General features: G+C 29.4%; 3 protein-coding genes across 6 annotated transcripts; 1 reads left to right on the top strand and 2 right to left on the bottom strand.

The window, feature by feature from the left end:
• Window positions 1-2,189: 2,189 nt before the first annotated feature.
• On the bottom strand, window positions 2,190-4,834 carry LOC130452501 (protein HGH1 homolog). 3 transcript variants are annotated; one of them, XM_056791814.1, is made up of 4 exons: window positions 4,670-4,834; window positions 3,862-4,615; window positions 2,468-2,629; window positions 2,190-2,406 (listed from the first exon to the last, which is right to left on the bottom strand). In XM_056791814.1, the coding sequence occupies exons 1-4, from the start codon at window positions 4,755-4,757 to the stop codon at window positions 2,301-2,303; spliced, it is 1,110 nt and encodes a 369-aa protein (XP_056647792.1). In that variant the 5' UTR covers window positions 4,758-4,834; the 3' UTR covers window positions 2,190-2,300. The 3 variants fall into 3 exon arrangements, with proteins under 3 accessions (XP_056647792.1, XP_056647793.1, XP_056647794.1); XM_056791815.1 differs by lacking the exon at window positions 2,468-2,629 and having other exon boundaries at window positions 4,670-4,819; XM_056791816.1 differs by lacking the exons at window positions 2,190-2,406; window positions 2,468-2,629 and adding an exon at window positions 2,690-2,877 and having other exon boundaries at window positions 4,670-4,819.
• A 666-nt stretch (window positions 4,835-5,500) lies between these two features.
• LOC130452500 (AP-3 complex subunit delta) lies at window positions 5,501-18,819 on the top strand. 2 transcript variants are annotated; one of them, XM_056791812.1, is made up of 19 exons: window positions 5,501-5,559; window positions 5,767-5,869; window positions 5,924-6,019; window positions 6,069-6,197; window positions 6,314-6,454; window positions 6,508-6,637; window positions 6,693-6,832; window positions 8,902-8,975; window positions 9,316-9,464; window positions 10,734-10,879; window positions 11,863-12,064; window positions 12,124-12,295; window positions 12,363-12,640; window positions 12,693-12,849; window positions 14,076-14,223; window positions 14,287-14,522; window positions 14,581-14,727; window positions 14,788-15,086; window positions 17,713-18,819. In XM_056791812.1, exons 2-19 carry the CDS (start codon window positions 5,774-5,776, stop codon window positions 17,790-17,792), a joined length of 2,820 nt encoding a protein of 939 aa, XP_056647790.1. In that variant the 5' UTR covers window positions 5,501-5,559; window positions 5,767-5,773; the 3' UTR covers window positions 17,793-18,819. The 2 variants fall into 2 exon arrangements, with proteins under 2 accessions (XP_056647790.1, XP_056647791.1); XM_056791813.1 differs by having other exon boundaries at window positions 5,503-5,685.
• Window positions 18,820-20,344: 1,525 nt separating this feature from the next.
• On the bottom strand, window positions 20,345-21,455 carry LOC130452499 (uncharacterized). Its single transcript, XM_056791811.1, has 2 exons — window positions 21,149-21,455; window positions 20,345-20,996 (listed from the first exon to the last, which is right to left on the bottom strand). Exons 1-2 carry the CDS (start codon window positions 21,365-21,367, stop codon window positions 20,430-20,432), a joined length of 786 nt encoding a protein of 261 aa, XP_056647789.1. The 5' UTR covers window positions 21,368-21,455; the 3' UTR covers window positions 20,345-20,429.
• Between the last annotated feature and the right edge of the window lie 440 nt (window positions 21,456-21,895).

The raw sequence follows: 21,895 nt of genomic DNA, 5'->3' as shown, positions 1-21,895 counted from the left end.
TATCAAACATGTGGTCTCGGAGCTGTTAAATAAACAGGAACTCAAAAAGAGAAGAAATAGAAGAAGAAAAATTTTATGACAATATGTAGGGATGTAGATAAGAAGAAATTGAAAGGTATAAGCTGTCAATAATAGTTCAAAAAATCCCCAGAAGGGAAAATAAGATAAACGCCCTGTGTATAAGCATTGTTATATAACGTAAATTAGTTTCGGTGATAATAATAATGATCAGGTACAATTTAATAACAGGATATTTACAATACCGTGACACTTACATGTTTTAATTAAGTTTGAATCTAATATAAATACGACACAAAGTCTCTAGTAAAACACAGAAAAATAATCATGACGAGATTTACCATTTTCCTAATTTGTGCTACGTTGCTTTTTATGGTAAGTTGATTTTATTTTATTTAATTTTCTAAATTCAAAAATGTTCCATTTGTATATTCACTCGTATAAGAATACGATCAATTTAATTTATACGAAAGGAAATATGACAACAGCGTCTTCAGCTTTAAAGTTCGTGCTTATTCATATCTGGCTGATAACCGATAATGTCGAGGCCAAAAATTTTATTTGAGAAGAATGGTAACAAGTTTTGAACTTCCTTCTCTCTCGTTGTTCAAGTTGCGCATGCTTGGGAATGTTCAGAACCGAGCTGGAACCTCGAAGGATAGAGAAAGCGTTATCGTTCTGCCTTTTATTAAAAAATCGGTATTTAAAATCAGCTGATCGTAAAATAATAATTGAATTTTTGAAAATTTTCTCCTATTATTAAATAATTTATATTTTTTATTAAAAAATTAGGCCCGTCGTTTCCCGTGACAAGCCAATCAGATGCTTCGACTCCTATTTTTTGACGAACTAAGATGTGATTTCTAAACCGCCGAAGAAACTACGGAGGTTTGGTTCCACTGCCAGATAGACTCCACGTCAGTAGAATTCTGAAGCTGTTTATTTCCGATTTCGTGTAACTACTACTTTCGGGGGATTTTTTAAAGCCAACTCGTTGTTCAGGGAAGTTCTTGGCCTCTAAACAGGCTTTATTTTGAAGCCCTAGGTGGAGTTGGTCGAGGCAATCTTGGGTTCCGGGGACGTTAAACCTTGAATCGTCTCGACAGCCTTGGCATTCGTTCTCCTTTTTTTTCATAGGAGTCCTGATGTTGCTTTGTCAAAAGCACCTGTCAGAGCTTCGTCATAGATAGAAACCGATGCTTTGTGGGTAGTGACTTCGGCGGTCCCTGTTTGCTTAGAACCCTCGGCGGGAAAAGGAAGACACCTGATCCAGGTGTTCTTGGCTTCTTAACATGATTTACCTGGACATCTAGGTTGAAAGACTTGAGTGGAGGAGATCGAGGCAGCCTTAGGATCCGGGGGAGTTAAACCTTAAATCGTCTCCACAGCATTGACCTTCTTTATCCTTTTTTTTTTCGCCGTACCACTGATGGCGCCGGTCAGGTCGTCGATATAGATATAAACCGATGCTTCCGGAAGGTGGTGGGTTCCGCGGTCCCATTTTGCTTAGAGCTCTCGCCAGGAAGAGGAAGATTTGTCATGGACCATTTTTCCGCAGGCATTGTTCGCGACTACTGATCCCGGTGTTCTGGGCTTTTTAGCATGGTTTATCTGGACCTCTAGGTTGGAAGCACTGGGTGGAGGAGATCGAGGCAGCCTTAGGATCCGAGGACGTTAAACCTTGAATTTTCCCCACAGCTTTGGGCCTCTTTATATTTTTCGCCGCGCCAGTGAGAACTTCGACAAAGATATGAAGATGCTTTAGAGGTAGATTCCGTGGTCCCTGTTTGCTTAGAGCCCTTGGCAGGAAGATGAATGACCCTGCACTTGCTTCGTCTTTAGACACCTGATTAAGGCTGATGTATTCCTTATCAAACTCGAGATCTAGCGACTCCTTGAGTATCAGATGTCGTTGTATCTTTATTTGGACCTTCTTTATCTTTTTTTGGTATATCCAAAGTGATAATCTAGTTCCAGTTTTAATAATTTTATTTCCAGGGTTACGTGGATGCAGAAGGTCCACCTAGTGGAATGCCTGGAGGTGGATCGGGATCAGGAAGTAGCGGTACTTATGGAAAAACTAAAGGAGGTCTAGAAGAAAACCAGAAAGTTGGACTTGGAGCTAGCGGTGAAGGACAAGGAGATTTTAAAAAAGGAAAATAAAACGTAAATTGTTAAAAATAAATTTTATTTCATTTCAAAAGTTTTTTCTTTCATCCTTCCACCCTTAATATGATGAAAAAGATCCATTTGAGATAGGGGTGAAAAAATATTAAACACATTTATGTATCTTGTAGTTGCTCTTGATTCATTCTATCAAATTTTTCTGCAAAATCTTCAGGTACCTCTACGGATTTCAAATTATCCAATCCGATTTCCTCTTCTGTTCTAAAAAACGATATTTCCGTGAGGGTAGTGTTTAAATTTTTTTATCGATAAAAATTCTAACCTTATCAAAATATCAACTAGGTTTTCACAAGCCGCCAAAACCTTTTTATCTTTTTCCCATTTATGAAGTTCTCTAAGTATAATATAAGCATTTTTGTCCCTTATGTACTCTCTATTAGATTTTTTTGTCACCAATTGTGTTAGAGCCTCTATTAACATATTCCTTAAAAAAATATTCTAAACTCATACTAGAATCAAACATGTAGATTGCATTAAAAAAAAATTAAGAAACGTAAAGAACTTGGGCATTTATTTTTTAAAAATAACATCGACCAAATGTAAGTCCTTGCGCTATTGGAATTCATTTTCAATTGTGTTGGTTTGTTTCAAGTGTCAACTTAAGATTTGACATAACCCCGCAGGAAAAAGTCCATAGGTGTTAAATCAAGAAGCCAACTTATATCACCTCTCCTGGAAATCAATTTACATCGATAAATAAATAAGCAATACAAAGGAGAACTTCTTTTGAGACACCTTGTATTTCAAACACAAATCAGATATTTTTCAGATTTCACGTTAAATGACTCGAGGATTCAATTTATAATTTTCTTTATTATATGGTCTTTCTAAAGTCAATATTTCAAGCTGTGCATAGAATCAACGTGCTGGTTCTCTAATACAGATAATCTTAATTGAGGTCTGTCAAGTTAGCGGGCCAACTTATAAAAAAACCGGCGATTTTTCGCCTTGAAATTTATATCTTTTACAATAAAAAATATCAAAATTTTTCAATAATATAAATGTTTTTCTGGTGGAAAGAAGTGGTACGGAAAATACGAATTTTCATATCCAACCTCACTTTAAATATTCAAATTAGAATATACCCAGGTTTGATTGTACTCAAGTTTCAAGTTTCAAAAAAAATTAAGTTAATATTCACTGCATCACTTATAATTAATGTACATAAAATACATTATTGTGGAACAAACCAGAGTTACCAACTTATCTTAAGACGTCACATTGTTATAATTGGCCATTTCGAGATGACGTCATAACCTGCCGCCATATTGTATCAGGGGAGGAATATTGTGGTATTTACATTAAAATTATTATTAGTAGTAGCTTTTCATTTCCATTTTATTTTGGTCAAAGGTGATAATTTTAATAATAAAAACATTCGAAATAATTAATTATAAAAAGAAATATAATCTTCTATCACAACAATATGGCCGACGTTTAAAATCACATTACTCGAAATGACTTATGTATAACCTCCCATATTTAAACAATATTACCAAATTTAGAAAGTAATGTAAAGATTAAAGAAATATAACAAAATGAGGTTGTGTTGATTTTTAATACTTAAAAAATTGATTAAGTGATTGTAGATATTAAGTTTGTTATTGTAGAAGTAAATAATAAGAAATAATTGGATAAAATAAAAAATTAACTAACCTTATATCAGGATCTTCTTCTCTAAGTTTATCTTCTGGTAAATATTGCAATTCAAGTGGTAATTTATCATTGTCCTCTTCGTCAAAGTTTTCATTACCAGATAATGGTAATAATAAATGTGGTAAAATGTCTACATCTTCACTTAATAACCATTCATGGTAATATTCCTCAAAACAACAATTTTTTAAAGTACCCACTACCCCGCCTCTTTTCACTAAAGACGAAGCATATCCAGTAAAAGGTAAAAGTCGTTGAATAACACACTTATTTTTATCGAGAATGAATAATCGCACTTTATGGTTTTGTGATAAATTTGATAAAACTGGACCGAGATAATGCAGTTTAGCGCCTTTTTTGTTATAAGCCACTTTTGTAAAAACATTTATAATATCATCGAACTTTTTATCACTATCTTCTATAAAATCAATTACTTTCTCTATTAAATAAGAAGGTCTGGTTAAATCTGAAAGGATCATACAACACTGGTCAGCTATAAAACTTTCAACGTTGAAAATATGTTTTAAAATTTCTTTTATCACATTTTCCGGGGGTTTTTGTAGGGGAGGACAATATTCTTTAGTGTTCAAGTTAACTAGTGCTGCAGCTCCTTTTTCGTTTGCGGATATATTCACCAAACACATACTTGCATCTTTCGCTATAGCCACTGTTTTATCTTCCAAAAGACTTATCAAAGATGTAAGCAGTTCTGGTTTTTGTAGTATAAGATTTAAACCTTCTTCCGAACCCGTCAGACCTAAGACATACCTATATAACATACACAAATAGATAATTTAATTATTTATTTTACCTAAAACATGTTCTACTGCTATAGCTTTTAAATCTAATCTTGCACCAATTTGTACAAATTTTGTTAATTCTTCTATTGCTTCACTCATATTTATTAATTAAAATAATGAAAACATAACCTAACAAATCTCACGTTGTCACTTGATGTAACTGTTCGAGGTTCAACACTGGCAGCGGGTAACATAAACAAACGAATAGTAGAGAAATGTTCAGTAAAGTGAGATGAATCAAAATTTCGAAATATAAGATTATCTTTAATGAGGGATTAGAAAATGTTATTGAAACAACTTAAGAGTGTCTAATTAATGTTAATATATTTCGTCTTTATAATAGTTGATTCATATTGATTTTAAAATTTCTACTAATAAAACATCTTTAATTTATTTTAAATCGGATTTTCTAATTGATTAACGAAGTATTAAGCTCCTTTATTACTCAACAATAAATGTATTGAAACATTTTAGATTTGCAAAACAATCCTAAATGTCATTGTCAGACAGTTGAAAATTTAAAAATTTTTAGTAATAAAAAATCTCTAATTTTAGACCAGAGTTTCCAATTAATTCATTATTAATTAAAAAGAAGTATTGAACTCTTCTGTACGCAACAATTAATATTTTCACAAATTTTAGTTTTGCAAAAAGATCCTAAATGTAATTGTCAGTGTGACCATTGAACGTGCTGACACAACATAAATTAATCAGTTTAAAATTTAAAAAAAATTCTTCTGATGACAAATTTTCAATTGAATCATTAATTAATTGGAATGAAGTATTAAACTTTTTTTTACCCAACAATGAATATATATATACACTAATTTTAGTTTTGCAAAACGATCCTAAATGTCATTGTCAGATGTGACGATTGAACGTGGCTGACACTAATTAATCTGTATGTTTCTGTACCTTAATTTATCTGTATTGATGTTATAACTGTGCAATTACGGAGAATCTGTGATATGATATAAACTACATGTATTTATTTCAAAATTTATACATTTCAATTATAATCAAAACTGTAAGATGATATTTAAAAGTTTCCAGATAACAGAATTAAAAATCTGCTAGTATTATTTATCGATTTTTAATGGTTTTTCAGCTAAAAAATGGCTTTAAAAAAAGTAAAAGGAAATATAGAACGAATGTTTGATAAGAATCTAACCGATCTAGTTAGAGGAATACGAAATAATAAAGAAAATGAGGTACGTAAATATATAAGGTTATGTTCTTATTTTCGTTAATCAACTTTTTTTTAGGCCAAATATATTTCGGAATGCATGGAAGATATCAAACAAGAGCTTAGACAGGATAATCTGTCGGTTAAAAGTAACGCAATTGCTAAACTAACATACGTAAGTAAATTTTTTTATGAATCACAATTTTTTTAATCTCCTATTTTAGTTACAAATGTTGGGATATGATATATCATGGGCCGGTTTTAATATTATAGAAGTTATGAGCTCTAGTAAATTCACTTTGAAACGAATAGGATATTTAGCTGCCAGTCAGTCTTTCCACTGTGATTCAGAGGTTAGAATTTTATTTTCATTAACACGTTCACTGCCTTGTTTTTATTAACACGTTTACTGTATTGTTTATATTAACATGTTTACTGCCTTGATTATTATTTTTTCATTTTCTTATAGTTACTAATGCTTACCACGAATATGATAAGAAAAGAATTGAATTCTCAGAATCAATATGAAGCGGGTCTAGCATTAACTTCTTTGAGTTGTTATATTAGTACGGATTTAGCAAGGGATTTATCAAACGATATATTAACCTTGGTAAGTGATTCAATCAAAATGTAATTGTTTAAATTATTGATTATAATTTTTAGCTCAGTTCTACTAAACCTTATATAAGAAAAAAAGCAGTTTTAATGATGTATAAAGTATTTTTAAAGTATCCAGATGCCTTGAGACCAGCTTTTCCTAGGTTAAAGGAGAAACTTGAGGATCCTGATCCGGGTGAGTCGATTTTATACTGAAAAATTCATATTTTCAGGTGAGAACGATATTTCAGGTGTTCAATCGGCTGCAGTTAACGTTGTATGTGAATTAGCAAGAAAAAATCCTAAAAATTATCTCAGTCTAGCTCCGGTTTTTTTCAAACTGATGACCACAAGTTCAAATAATTGGATGTTGATTAAAATAATTAAATTGGTGAGTAGGATTCTTTTTTTTGTTAAATATCGAAGTAAATTTATGAAATTTGATTTTTTTTTGGAAATTTCAATTTTTAATCAAAATAAACTCGAAAATTTCTTGTTGTCTTACAATTTGATTGATATTTTGTTTTTATTTAATAGTTTTCGGCTTTTACCATGGTAAAACCGGCGGTGGGTTTGAAATTGAGCCAACCTCTATTAAATATCATAGCAAGGTATTTTTAAATTAGAAAGTGATGGTACCAGATGTTTATTAGGGTGGTTGTTAACAATTAAATTTTTTGCGACGCCCCTAAAAAGCTTCTTTTTGATGAAAAAACACTGGTAATTTCACTTTTTTTTTATGGAAAAACACTGGGAATTTCTTTTCATTCTGAATATAAATACACAAATCAATAAAATAAACAAAATTTGAATAAAATAACAATAAACAAGAATCTAAATTCAAAATTTTCCGAATCTAAAATTTTTTATATTTCAAATGAAATTCTTTTTTTCCTGAAAAACTCCCAAAAAATTAACTAAGATCTGTAGTTGTTTCAGATTAAAAAAATTCCCGGGTTTTTTCATGGAAAAGAAGCTTTTTAAGGGCGTTGCAAAAAATGTTTAACAATGTATATATATATATATATATATATATATATATATATATATATATATATATATATATATATATATATATATATATATATATGTTTTATTTTTGGAAATACTCATTGATTCGTATAGAAATATGTATATTAACGCCTGGTATATATCACAATATTACACAATAGTCGCTTTCGTTTTGCACTTTTTCTTTCCCGATCTTGGCTAAATTGAGCATGGCGATATTTTTATTTTTTTCATTTTGAGTTGTGATCATCATGTCAACTTAGATTAGCTGAGATTTTGGATGATTTCGTGTAAAATGAAAGGGCTCTCGTTGTAAGGGGTTGGCCTATTTGTTTATTCGATGTAAATCTTCTTGCAGCGTCGAATGAAATAATGAAATCGATAATTAAGTCAAGTAATTCCATCATTTTACCAAAAATAAGCTTTTTTAGAAATTTTTAACATATTCACAATAATATTTCACATATTACACAGTTAAAAATACTTTGATAATGTCGACACTACTAGGGGTGTCAAACTCTACTTTTGCTTAAATTTTTAACATTTTACACAGTAAAAAATACTTTGAAATCGTCTAGGTGGTGCTGGAGGTGTAAAATGCTTCCTTTGTATCAATTTTTCAGTAATTACATAGTTAAAAATACTCCCAAATCATGCAGGAGGTGCTGAAGCTGTCAAATTCTACTTTTGCATCAATTTTCATCTCATTACACAGTAAAAAATACTTTTATATCGTCTAGGTCATGCTGGAGGTGTCAAATCCTTCTTTTGAATATATTTTTTTTCGTATTACACAGTTAAAAATACTTTTATAATGTACTAGGGGTGTAAAATTCTACTTTTGTAATTATTCTTGAGACATTACGCAGTAAAAACTACTTTTGAAACGTCTAAATGGTGCAATAGCTGTCAAATTCTTATTTTGTATCAATTTTTCACATATTATACTGAAAAATGCTTTTAAAAAGACTAGGTGGTGCTGGAGGTGTCAAATCCTTGTTTTTAATCAATTTTCCACGTATTACACAGTTAAAAATTCTTGGAAATGTAGTATAAAAGTATCGTCAATAATGCAAGAAGATTTAAATACGAAGTGTTGTCAACAACATGTGGCGGATAAATTTTTATTCGTGTTAACAGTGTCTATTGTGGAACATGAATTTCGAACAACTTCAAGTTTTGTTTAAATTTGAAAAACGTGTTGAATAACCTCAAGCAACATCAAAAATCGTTTAAGGTGATGATTTAATCACTTTAACATAGTTTAAGAGCGATTTATTTACTATACTACTTGGGTCTTTTCGAAAATGTATGAAATTTAATTTACATCTTCGTTTATTTTATATTTAATAAGATATTTCGTCGTATTTTTTGAAAACACTCCATATAATCGCGCTAATTAGTGCTATAAACATGCTTAGTTAGTATTTTCATTTCATTTTTTTCTAGTTCGGTGCCCTTACGCCTTTAGAACCTAGGCTAGGTAAAAAATTAATAGAACCCCTTACAAATCTCATACACAGGTATGTAAAACTTTTACCCCATCTCGTTGAAAAGTTTTTTTGGTATTTTGTTCAGAATTTTGTTTTTCATGTTTTTTTTTGGTATTGTTCTCAAAATTTTGTGTTTTTCTGTTTTTCTTGAATTATTTTATCATTTTTTTATTATTGTCCATTATAACAGATACACTCCACCAAATTTAACTATACTATGACGTCATACACGAAATGAATCAAAATGGCTACTGTTATGTTATCATATGCTTAAATAATTTTTTTATAGTAGTTCAAATGTACCGCAGAGATTATTTTATCAATTTTTTGGAAAAAAAGTTTTGAATTTTGAATTTGAATATGATTTTAGTACGTCTGCGATGAGTTTACTTTACGAATGTATCAATACCGTCATCGCTGTTCTTATAAGTATTTCTTCTGGTATGCCGAATCATGCTGCCAGCATACAACTGTGCGTCCAAAAATTGAGGATTCTTATCGAAGATTCAGATCAAAATTGTTAGTATATTCATGACGTTTTGTTATTAAAAATGGATACATTAGCGTAGTTTTACCGAGGGACGACGATATTAACTGTTTAATATGTTACATTGCCAAGTAAAATGTACTTTTATGACGTCTAGGTGGTGTTGAAAGTGTCAAATGCTTTTTTTGTATCAATATTTCACATATTACGCTATAAAAATGCTTTTATGATGTCTAATAAGGTCCAGGAAGTGCCAATTTACTCTTTTCCTTCAATTTCCAATATTTTACACAGTAAAAAAATACTTTTACAACGCCTAGCTGGTGCAGGTGGTGTCAAATTCCACTTTTGTATCAAGTTCCAACGAATTACACTGTAAAAATACTTTTATGATGTCTAGTAAGGTCCAGGAAGTGTCAATTCTTTCGTTTCCTTCAATTTCCAACATTCTACACAGTAAAAAAATGCTTTTCCAACACCTAGTTGTTGTGGGTATTGTCAAATTCCACTTTTGAAAGAGGTTTTAACGAATTATACTGTAAAAAAATGCTTTCATAATGTCTGAATGGTCCAGGAAGTGTCAATTCTTTCTTTTCCTTCAATTTCCAATATTTTACACAGTAAAAAAATGCTTTTACAACACCTAGTTGGTGTGGGTAGTGTCAAATTCCACTTTTGGAAGAGGTTTTAACGAATTATACTGTAAAAAAATGCTTTCATAATGTCTGAATGATCCATGAAGTGTCAATTCTTTCCTTTCCTTTATATTTCCAACATTTTACACAGTAAAAAAATGCTTTTACAACGCCTAGTTGGTATGGGTATTGTCAAATTCCACTTTTGAAAGAGGTTTTAACGAATTATACTGTAAAAAAATGCTTTCATAATGTCTGAATGGTCCAGGAAGTGTCAATTCTTTCTTTCCCTTTAATTTCCAATATTTTACACAGTAAAAAATGATTGTGCAATGACTAGGTGGTGCAGGTGATCAAATTCCATTTTTGCAATAAGTTTCAACGTACTACACTGTAAAAAATTATTTTATAATGCCAAATAAGGTCCAGAAGGTGTGAAATTCTTAATATGCTTCAATTTTCAACATTTTACACAGTAAAAAATACTTCTCAGATCGTTCAGATGGTATTAGATTTGTCAAGTCCTTCTTTTGCATGAATTATTCAAATATTACACAGTTAAAAAATGATTTTATAACGTCTGCTCTTGGTGCTACGCAATTGAGTATCTTCTTTCGGTGATTCCATTTATAATAAATCTCAGTATCGCTTTTTTTTTGTTTCAAGTGAAATATTTGGGATTATTGGCGATGTCGAAAATTCTAAAAACACACCCGAAAAGTGTGCAGGCTCACAAGGATTTGATTTTGCAATGTCTCGAAGATAAAGACGAATCTATACGATTGAGAGCATTGGATTTGTTATACGGAATGGTAAATTATTTTTATTTTTTAAATATATATTTTGAATTTAATAACAATTTGTAAGTGTTTTCTACCATATTTCAGGTCAGTTTTTCAATTTTTCATCATAATAATAGATTTTTTTTGTATAATTTTCTTTATATTACGAATGTAGTGGTCTCGATATGTCTTTTGGTTTGATATATACGAGGTAACGTCGAAAATTAACCACAGATTTTATTTATACTCAATTTGTTGTACTAGATCTACTAATTTATTAAATCCTGTTAGGTTTGGGATAATTATTGTCTTATATAGTAAAATTTCGGTTTTTAGTAGAAATTTTTCAATTTAAAATACCTTTTTCACGTTTATTTGTATTTTAATCAATTTAATTTTAATCAAAAATAATTTTCAAAATTCCCGCTTAAACGTATACCATTTTGTACGTGACTTTGACTTAAGTCAAATGTCAATGGAAAACAAATCTCACGTTGTACATAAACTAGGTATCTGGTTTTCATGAGTAAATTGATAAAAATCGTTAAAAAATGAATAAATCGTTTCTTAAATATTTTGTTGTGCAACAAAAATTTTATAAAAACTTCATTGTAGGTTTTAATAAATTACAAATATATAATATGTAAGTTTTTATCAAAAATTATTGTTTTATTTATTGTTTAATGTCAATTAATATACTATTAATAATTATTACATAACCTAACTTATTATTTCGATAAAATAATGATAAATAGTTCCAAATATGATGAAAATACTATGAAAAATGCGTAAAAAATTCATTTTTATATGAAATAAAGTACGTTAATATGAAGTTTGCAGTTTTAACATACATATTTTTTCGTTTTAAAAAGTTTTCATATAATGAAAGCAATAGACAATTTTACATCAATTTTAGTCAATTTCATACCAATAATTAGGACTTTCAAAATGTTATTTTACATTTTCAAAACCTAGTTCTGCTGGTTTTACCGAAATGTTTGTTTTTATTCGAGGTATCTAAGAAAAACCTCATGGAAATAGTGAAAAAATTAATGGTACACATGGATAAAGCCGAAGGGACCGTATACCGCGACGAATTATTAAGTAAAATCATTTTAATTTGTTCCCAAAATAATTATCAGTTTATCACGAATTTCGAGTGGTATGTAACCGTTTTAGTAGAACTCGCCCAAATGGAATTCGGATCTAAACAAGGTGAATGAATAATGATAAAAAAAAAATGTTTTCATCGTTGATATTTACCTTGTTTTAAGGTCACGTAATCGGGGCTCAATTAATGGATGTTTGTATAAGAGTCCAAGCGATACGAACCTTTACAGTGACAGAAATGGCTCAAATCATTGACGTATACGCGTCAACGTCGCAGTTTACCATAATGCAAGAAGTCTTGTATGCAGCGGCGTGGTTGTGCGGGGAATTTGCAGGGTAAATAGATGATATAACAATAATAACAATAACCGTGTTTGTTATTCTTATTTTTTTGTGTTATTAGTGAATTAAAAGACCCCGAAGAAACTCTCCGGTCGATGGTGAAATATAAGATGCTTCCACAACATATCGAATCCGTGTTTCTACAAAACATCCTTAAAATTTTCACTTTTATTGTTAAGAAATACGAAATTAACGAACAGTACGACGACGTATTACGTATTTGCGATTTGGTTATGGAAAAATTATCCGAGAGTATTAAATCTGGTGAATTGGAGGTACAAGAAAGGGCCAGTACGTCAATAATGATAATAAAAATTGTACAGGAAGAGTTTTTGGCTAGTAAGTCGTTTTAATTTTAATCGAAACGTATTGTATGAAGTTAATTTTTAAGGAAAATCCAATGGAAATTCGAAACTTATGGATAACGGAGATGGAGAAGTTGCGAATATTAGTTATCCGTTAATAGCAGATGAACTTGGAAGTTTTTTTGATAGCGAATTGAATCCAGTTGCTCCGAAAGCTCAGAAGAAGGTGCCGATACCGGAAGGGTAAAAATATGATTTATAAAAGCTGAAGTGACGGAAAAGTGAAAAAAAAAAACATCACAAAAGGAGTTTTAATTTCAACTTTTTCATTGTTTATTTCTTCTTAATCTTTGTTTATGTATTGATTTCCATTTTCGTTTATTTCTTGTTATATTCATCAATTTCTCTCTATTATAGGTATTCTTCTTGAATGAATTCCTCTAAATTAATTTGTTTTCAACATTTTTCTTCATTTATTTCTCTTTACTTCGAATTATTTCTCTCTATCTTCAGTTGTTGTTTTTCGCCAATTTTCATTAGATTTTCGTTTATTTTCATTTATTTTGATTCATTTTTCTTTTTATCTTCATTTTCGTTTCTATTTTTTTTACTTGTTATTCTCCATTGTTATCAATTTTCCGTTATTTCTATTCATTTTCTAATTTCTATTTTGTTCTCTACCTGTATCCATTTATCCATCTTCTATTGTGTTTATTTTTAGTTAATTATCTCCATTTGTTTCTTTCTATTTACCCCCATCTCTACCTTTTCCTTCTATTTCCATCTATTTATGTTCATCTTCAATTATATATCCCTTTTCCACTTATTATTTTTCTCCATATTAAGTAACTTATCTCTATTTCCATTTGTTTCTCTCTATTTTTTTCCCTTTTTTTCATTTCTATTCATTTTTATTAATTTTTCTTTGACCCCATCTATTAATCATCTCCATTTATGTTCATTTTTATTTAATTATCTCTATTTTCCTCAATTTCTTTTCTTTTTTCTCTAATTCCATTCATTTTCACTAATTTCTTTCTATTTTCTTCTATTTTGCTTTGTCTCCATATATTTATCATCTTCATTCATGTTCATCTTCAGCAATTTATCCCTATTTCCACTTATTTTTCTCCATATTTAGTAAATAACTCCTATTTGTTTCTCTCTATTTTCCTTCATTTCTTTTCACTTTTCTTCATTTTTCTACATTTTCATCTATTTGTATCCATATCCATATCAGTAACATATTTATTTTTTTTATCTCTTATTTATCTTCCTCGTTTTCTTTTAATTCTCTTTGTATCACTATCTGTCTATTTTTATCCATTTTCTACCTCCTATCTTCATTTATTTATCTCCCTCCATTTTCTTTGTTTGTTTCTTGAATCCATTTTCTTCTAACTTTCTTCATTTATCCGTCTACATTTCTACATACATTTCGTATGTTTTTATATGTTTGTTTGTTTTAGATTAAATTTGGACGAATGGATCAACGAACCGCCGACCGAATCAGATTCGGACAGCGAAAACGAATTAGAGGAAAATCTATTCGTCAAAATGGACAAAGAAAATATAAGCAAATATCAACCGGAACCGACCAAAGAGGAAATCAGAAAAGTGAGCGACAAAATCGAGAAGAAAAAAAAATTGCTTAATTGAAATTTTCATTTTATTTTTTAGAGTCGCGAAGCCAGAAAATACGAACAACAAAACAACCCTCACTATTTAAAAAGTATCGATACCCCTGATCGAAACGGTGACGAAAATTTCGAAAACGTCCCCGTAGCTGAATTAAACCTCAACGTACCTCTGAAAGTAATTGGACAAAAACGATCCGACAAATATTTCAAAGCCAGCAACGATAAATTCACCAACAAAAAAAAGAAGAATCGAAAGAAGAAACGCAAATCCGCCAGGTTAGTAACGTTATTTAATCTACGACTAACTTTTCTATATATTTTTTTTTATTTTAAGTTCTTCCGATGACGATTTGAATCAAGGACCGGTGATCGAAATAAAAAGGGACATGGAATTACCGGAAGGGGCGACGTTATCCGACGCTGGTAGTGATCGATCCGAGAAAGACGATCCCCATCGAGCCCTAAATATCGATTTGAATTTGTAATTAAATTGATTCTAATCGATTATTCGTTATTTAATATAATGATTGATGTGTTTTAGGCCAGAATACGATTACACATCAAAAGCGGCGGTAATCGAAGAAAAGAAAATTAAAAAAGAGAAGAAACGATCGAAAAAGAAATCCGATAAAAACGAAACGATTACCAAAGATGATGGTAACGGAGGAGATAGAGAGAAAAATAGGAAGAAAAAAAGTGATAGGCGTAAAGGGATAAAGGTGGATAAAAGTGGCGAAGCGAATTTATTGGGTTTGGATCAGGATGTCGTCGTTAGGGATTACGAGGAAGTTAAACATATTAAAAAGGAGAAGAAAAAGTCCAAAGATGTTAAAGAAAAAGGTGGGTTATTCATATAGGATGTTTATTCCTTCGTTTATTTTCTCTATTCCTCCATTTATGTTCTTTATTTTATCGTTTCTTCCTTTGCTCTTTTTTTCCTCAATTCTTTTGTATTCCCCCATTTCGGTTCTTGATTCTACAATTTCATCCATTCATTTCTTCATTTGCTCTTTTTATCCCGCAACTCCTTTTTATTCCCTCATATTGGTTCTTGGTTCTATCGTTTCTACCTTTCATTTGCCCTTTTTGTTTCTTCTTTCTTATTTTCTCGTTTCGGTTCAATATTCTACCATTTTTCTTACTTTATTCCTTTTATTTCCTCATTTCTTTTCTCTATTCCTTTACCAAATCCTTTTATTCTTTTAATTCCCTCATCTATTCTTTCTATTTTTTGTTTATTATTTTCATTCCTTCATTTTTGCTTTTCATTTCTTCTTTCTATTTCTTCATATCGATTCCATTATTTTTTTCTTTTTATTCTATCATTTTCTCTCTATTTCTTCAATTCATTTAATCTCTTCTAATCTTCAATTTTCTCTATATATTCCTTCATTTGTTCTCTATATTCCTTCCATTTTATTTTTTTATCGATTCAAATCTCATGATTTCTTCCTTTATTTCCTTTCATTCACTTCTTTCCGTGTCTCCATTTCTTCTAGTTATTCTTCCATTTCGTTTTTATAGAGTCTTTTCTTCATTTACTCTCTAATTATATCTTCATTCACGAATTTCTTCTCTATTCCTTCATATTATTAATTTATTCCTTTCTTTTCCCACAGCTGATTTCATATCTTTGTATCTTCTTTTTCTCTTTTTATTGCTTCATTTATGTTCTTCATTTTATTTTTTTTATCCCTTCATTCCTTTAGTGTTACATGTCTTTTCATTCTTTCATTCCTTTTTCTTTATTCCTGCAATTTGTTTTCTCTCCTTTCTTCAAAATCATTCTTTCTCGATATCCCTTCATTTTCGATTCATTTCGATTTTTTTTTCATTTTTCTTCTGTATTTATTCTCGTTGTTCCTTCATTTATGTTCTTTGCCGATTCGTTCCTTTTTATGGCTCCATCTCTTCCTGATATTTTTTTTGTATTCTTTCATTTCTTTTGTTTATTCTTTCATGTTTGTATTTATTTATCAATTTCTTCTCCTTATTTCTTTCAATACTTCATCTATTTTGGTCCTTTTCCCCTTGTTTCTTCTTTTTATTATTTGATTTATTTTCATTTCTTTATCTATTATTTCAAATTCTTTATTCATTTTTCTTATTATGTTACCTTTTTTTTATTTCTTCATTTGCCCATTCCATCTTTGTATTCTTTTCATTTCTTTATTTCTTCATATGTTGTCTTTATCGTCTTCTCTGATTGTTTTTCTATTTTCATTCATTGGTTTATTAGTTGTAATATCAATTTATTTTTCAATCTCTGACCTTACGATTGTCCTTATACTATTTAAAGATGTTTTTGAAAGATTTGTTGATGAAACTTGAACTTTTTCTATAAAATTTACTTTTGTTTATGTTGACATTGACCTGCAGTTGATAATTTTGAAGAAAAAAAAAATACGATAAGCAAAGGCGGGTAATCGAATTTTAACCGAATTTGAGGTTATATTTTGCAGTGGTGATTAATTTCAATTAAATTTGAGATCATTTTGCTGTGGCGATGCAATTTATTCAAATTTGAGGTTGTATTTTGCAGTGGTGAAAGATTTTAATCGAATTTAAGGTTATATTTTGCAGTTATGGAAGATTTTAATAGAATTTAAGGGTTATATTTTGCAGTGGTGAATGATTGTAGTCGAATTTGAGGTTGTATTTTGCACTGATGAAAGATTTTAATAGAATTTAAGGTTATATTTTGCAGTGGTGAATGATTGTAGTCGAATTTGAGGTTGTATTTTGCAATGATGAAAGATTTTAATAGAATTTAAGGTTATATTTTGCAGTGGTGAATGATTGTAGTCGAATTTGAGGTTGTATTTTGCAGTGGTGAAAGATTTTAATCGAATTTGAGGTTATATTTTGCAGTGGTGATTAATTTCAATTAAATTTGAGGTTGTATTTTGCAGTGGTGAAAGATTTTAATCGAATTTGAGGTTATATTTTGCAGTGGTGAATGATTGTAGTCGAATTTGAGGTTGTATTTTGCAGTGGTGAAAGATTTTAATAGAATTTAAGGTTATATTTTGCAGTGGTGAATGATTGTAGTCGAATTTGAGGTTGTATTTTGCAGTGGTGAAAGATTTTAATCGAATTTGAGGTTATATTTTGCAGTGGTGATTAATTTCAATTAAATTTGAGATCATTTTGCTGTGGCGATGCATTTTATTCAAATTTGAGGTTATATTTTGCAGTGGTGAATAATTGTAGTCGAATTTAAGGTTATATTTTGCAGTGGTAATCAATTTTAATGGAATTTGAGGTTAGATATTGTTGTAGTAAACAATTGTAGTTTAATTTGAGGTTAAATTTTTCATTCATGAATAATTCCATTAGTTTTTGATGTTATATTCGACAGTTCAAATAATTGTGATAGAATTTATTTATACATTTTGTAGTCATAGTTAATTTTGTAAAATGAATTTTACAATTTCCTAGTACTAACAAACTTTCTTCCTTTCAGGAAGGGAAAAGAAGAAAAAATCCAGTTCGGGTTACGAAGAAGCATTAGGTATATCAACCCCTAGCAAGGAATTCCAATAACTTTGTTAAATATTTCATAAATTGTTATTTTTTTCGAGTACTTTGAATCGATTAACAAAAAAAATACACCGCAGGTTTTTTTAAAGTCGTGCCTCTTGATCAGAATTTTCTTTAAAATTATTTTTTTTTGTTTTACTCTAAATAAAAAGAAAAAATGTTCAACTTTACACTTAGGACTCAAACCATTTACTTCTTTATTTCTTGTTTATTATTAATTTGAAATAAAACTTCATTTTTTGCCGAAAACATTTTTGTTCTGGACAAATTTTCCATGATTTTTTTATTAAAGTCTTTAAGACAACTTATTATGTATGTATCTTAAAAATAAATGAAAGACTTATCAATAATCAATAATATTATTATTATAAATTACTTTGTAATCTCCCCTTGTATAGTTTATTTTAAAAAAATGTATATTAAATATGAGATCAATAAATTATATTGTTTAATATAAAAATTTTCTTTATTTAGATACCTCCAACAAATTTACCTTAAAAATGAAAAAAAAAAGATTGAAAATATGGTTTATCGAAATTTATATTTTCTTACACACTGTGTACATGTATATTATCAAGACTAATAAATTCATATTGAACAATTATAAAAAAAAATGGTTTTTTCCAATAAAATAATTTATTACTCACAAAAATTAATAACCAAGAACAAATTAAGGACAAACTGGATTTCCCACTTGTCCCGGAAACGCTAGCGAATCAATCGCGTGGATTCTACATATCGATTTATATCTCTCTTCGCCATTTTCCCTATAACTCCTACCGCGATTCGTCCTTTGAGGATAATACCCGTTGTAACCATAAGGATAACCGTTATTCTGATATCCGTTATTTTGGTTCCCGTAGTAACTAAATAATTTCCAAGCCGGACCTGCCGCGCACATGTCAAAATATAGGAACAACATGGCTGATACTAATAACGCAACTAACTTCATGTTATTACCTAATGATTCTCCACTAAATTGATGTTATTACTTCTTAATGAAACAATCTACTGAATTTATTATTATTAAACAATGATGTTTAATATATACATTTTGAATATTATCAAAAGCAGTAGCGGGTATAGAGGGATTTACAGATTTTTTTTATTACCACATTTTAATTCATTATTGATATAGAGATGGAAATTTCGAAATTACTGTGTTTTGATTATATTATATCCAGTAGGTGTAGAGTTGGAAGTTATTTCTGAGTAACAGTTTATTGAATAATAATTACGTAACGAAGAGAAATTTTTATAAAAATATTTACTAACTATATTAGCGTAAAGATATTTATTTTTGATTAAAAAAAGTGTAAATAATCTATACAATGCCGTAAATAGAAAGTCGGATAACATTGAATTTTGTGGTATAAATGTTACCTAATCCCTACCCATTTGTTACAAATATGTTTTCCTATGTAACAAAAGGCATCTTGTAACAAAGCAACATGGAATATTTATTTTTAAAATGGTTTTTTACATTTTTTAAAACAACACGTGGTTGAATTGTTGATATTCTAGTAAGGTCGAGACCTTGATTGAGATTCTTGTTTTTGTTATCATCTTGCATGTTGATTTTGTGTTTTTATACATTGTGACTAATGCAAAATAGTCATTAATACAAGACATGTACTTCACAATTTAAAATTTTCGCAAATGTACAAGATGTTTACTTCAATAATAAAGTAGAAAAAATTAACAAAAATATTCTCCTTATCTAAGAAACATATACAGGTTGGCTCACTATATTTCGACTATAATATTCGTTTAAACAAAATGCAGTTTTAATTAACTATACAGGATATTTAAAAAAGATATGATCAATTTTATATTGAAACAACTATGAAATAAAACACTGTATTTATATAACTAATAATAAATTACGATGGGATCGTAATAAAAAAACTATAAGGAAAATTTTCTCCTTACTTAGAAAATATACCAATATATGCAGGGTGGCTCTCCTTATTTAAATTTCAAATATTTTTCAATAATAAAATCTATACGAGGTCAGCAAAAAATTGATTTTCTCATTTTTTTAAAAAATTATTCATTTGATAGTTTCTGATACTTCAAACTTCAGAACTAGACAATATTCATCAAATTATTATACAGGTTGTTTATTTCGTAGCTATTTAACGACCTGAGGTTTTTTAGCAATTATTTCACCAAAAACGATTGTTTTTCCCTCAAAACTTTCAATCCTTATCGTTTTCCTCCAATTTCTTTTGTTTTTCCCTAAAAACTTTTCAATTTTTATCGTTTCCCTCTCAAAACATTCCTATTCTTTTCGTTTCCCCCTCAAAACTTTCCGAGTTTTTTCCTTTTCCACCTAAAACATTCCAATTTTTTCATTTTCCCCCCCAAAACATTCCAAATTTTTCCGTTCTCCCCACAAATCTTTCCAAATTTTTTGTGTTCTTCTCAAAACTTTCCAATTTTTCGTTTTTCCCCTGAAAACTTTTCAATTTTTTTCGTTTTCTCGATTTAGATTTGTTTTAATAATTTTATTAGTACAGGTATGGAAATTGTGGTAAAATGAGGAGAAATGGTGAATATTTCAATTTCTTTACTTTTCAACAACACTGTATACATTTTTTCACACTAAATACGGAAAAGAACCTACTTTTGATACTTTTATTGTTTACCAACAGTGAAATTTTCATTATATTCTTTTTTGATAACCACAGAACTAAAATCCTCAACTGGTTTTAAAACTTCATCCTTTGTACTATTTTTTTCAGATGTAATTTGATGTTTCATTAAATGTTTACCAAGTAAAGCTTTCGAATATGCTTTATAGTAACACTTGGTACATTTAAGATATTTTTTTAATCTTTGATTCTCATCAAGTCCACTTTTAATGCATACAACTACAGAACTTTTTGAAAGTGCCTTGTAACTCAATTTTTGTTTTTTTGGTATCGATACGTCGTTTGTGGGGTTATTGATATTCAAAACATCCTCCTCCCATTCCTGCAGATCCTCAACTTCAGTTTTTATATCAATTTCTCCAGTATTAATGGTATTTCCAAATTCTTGTATATTTATTTCCGGTTTAGATTTTATAATTAATTCTTTGCCAGTTTCTTCAGAAACTGCTATTTTTCGACGTTTTTTAGTCATTTTTAATATAAACTCGGGTAATTCTGGAAATATTGAAGGTATAGCGTCAGGTTTTAATTTCGGTCTTTGATATTCTTCCTAAAATACAAACTGCACTGAAGCAGTACACCCAGAAAGGAAGAAACTTAACCAACTATTAGATCCACTAAAGGAGAACTGAAGATATGTAGACGATAATCGATAACAGAAGAAATATTGAACTATAATAAACAAAATTTTCAAGTACTCACTACAACATCCTTTATTATCCTTCTCCTGAGAATGTCATCTTCTTTAAAGTGTTTTCCACATACGTAATCTTTTGGTGTAATTGGTCTATCTTCACGAGATATAGCTTCCTGCCATTTAGTTAAGAAGAAATCGTTTTCGGGAACTTTATATAATGAAACTTTATCTGTACATTTTCTGTATCCTGTGTAACAATGAGGTACAGCACAAATTCTACCCATTTTTACCACACATTAACATTTAACACTTATTTTGTGGGAAATTGAATTAATATTTTGGTTATAAGTAAACAAAATCTAAATGTCATATATTTGACAGTTGACACTAGTAGATCATTTACCCACAATACGAAGACATCCACATAATCAAGTATTAGATAAACCGTAATGAATATAATGTTAAAAAAAGAAGTTTTTTCAAAATATTTCCATATAAATAATAAACAATCAAAATTTGCGTAAATTACTACTGTTAAATGGACATTTTGTAATAATAGTTAAATTATATGAATTGTATGGAAAACAAAGTTTTATTATCATACTTTTTAAATAATTTAGGAATATAATACATTAAATCATAAACGCTATTTATAATAAATCAGTAATTATACCTACTAACGCAAATAGAAAAATTCTTATTGTGTTACTTACTTTAAACATTTCTCTCTACTTACTTATAGAGTAATCTTTATTAGGAATTTTAAGGAGGTGAACTTCCACTGTATTCAGTATAACAATAAACTTTATTTT

The sequence above is a fragment of the Diorhabda sublineata genome, chromosome 1 (genome assembly GCF_026230105.1).
Source record: "Diorhabda sublineata isolate icDioSubl1.1 chromosome 1, icDioSubl1.1, whole genome shotgun sequence".
In the NCBI taxonomy this organism is placed as follows: domain Eukaryota; kingdom Metazoa; phylum Arthropoda; class Insecta; order Coleoptera; family Chrysomelidae; genus Diorhabda; species Diorhabda sublineata.
This window is presented reverse-complemented; position numbering and strand designations above follow the sequence as displayed.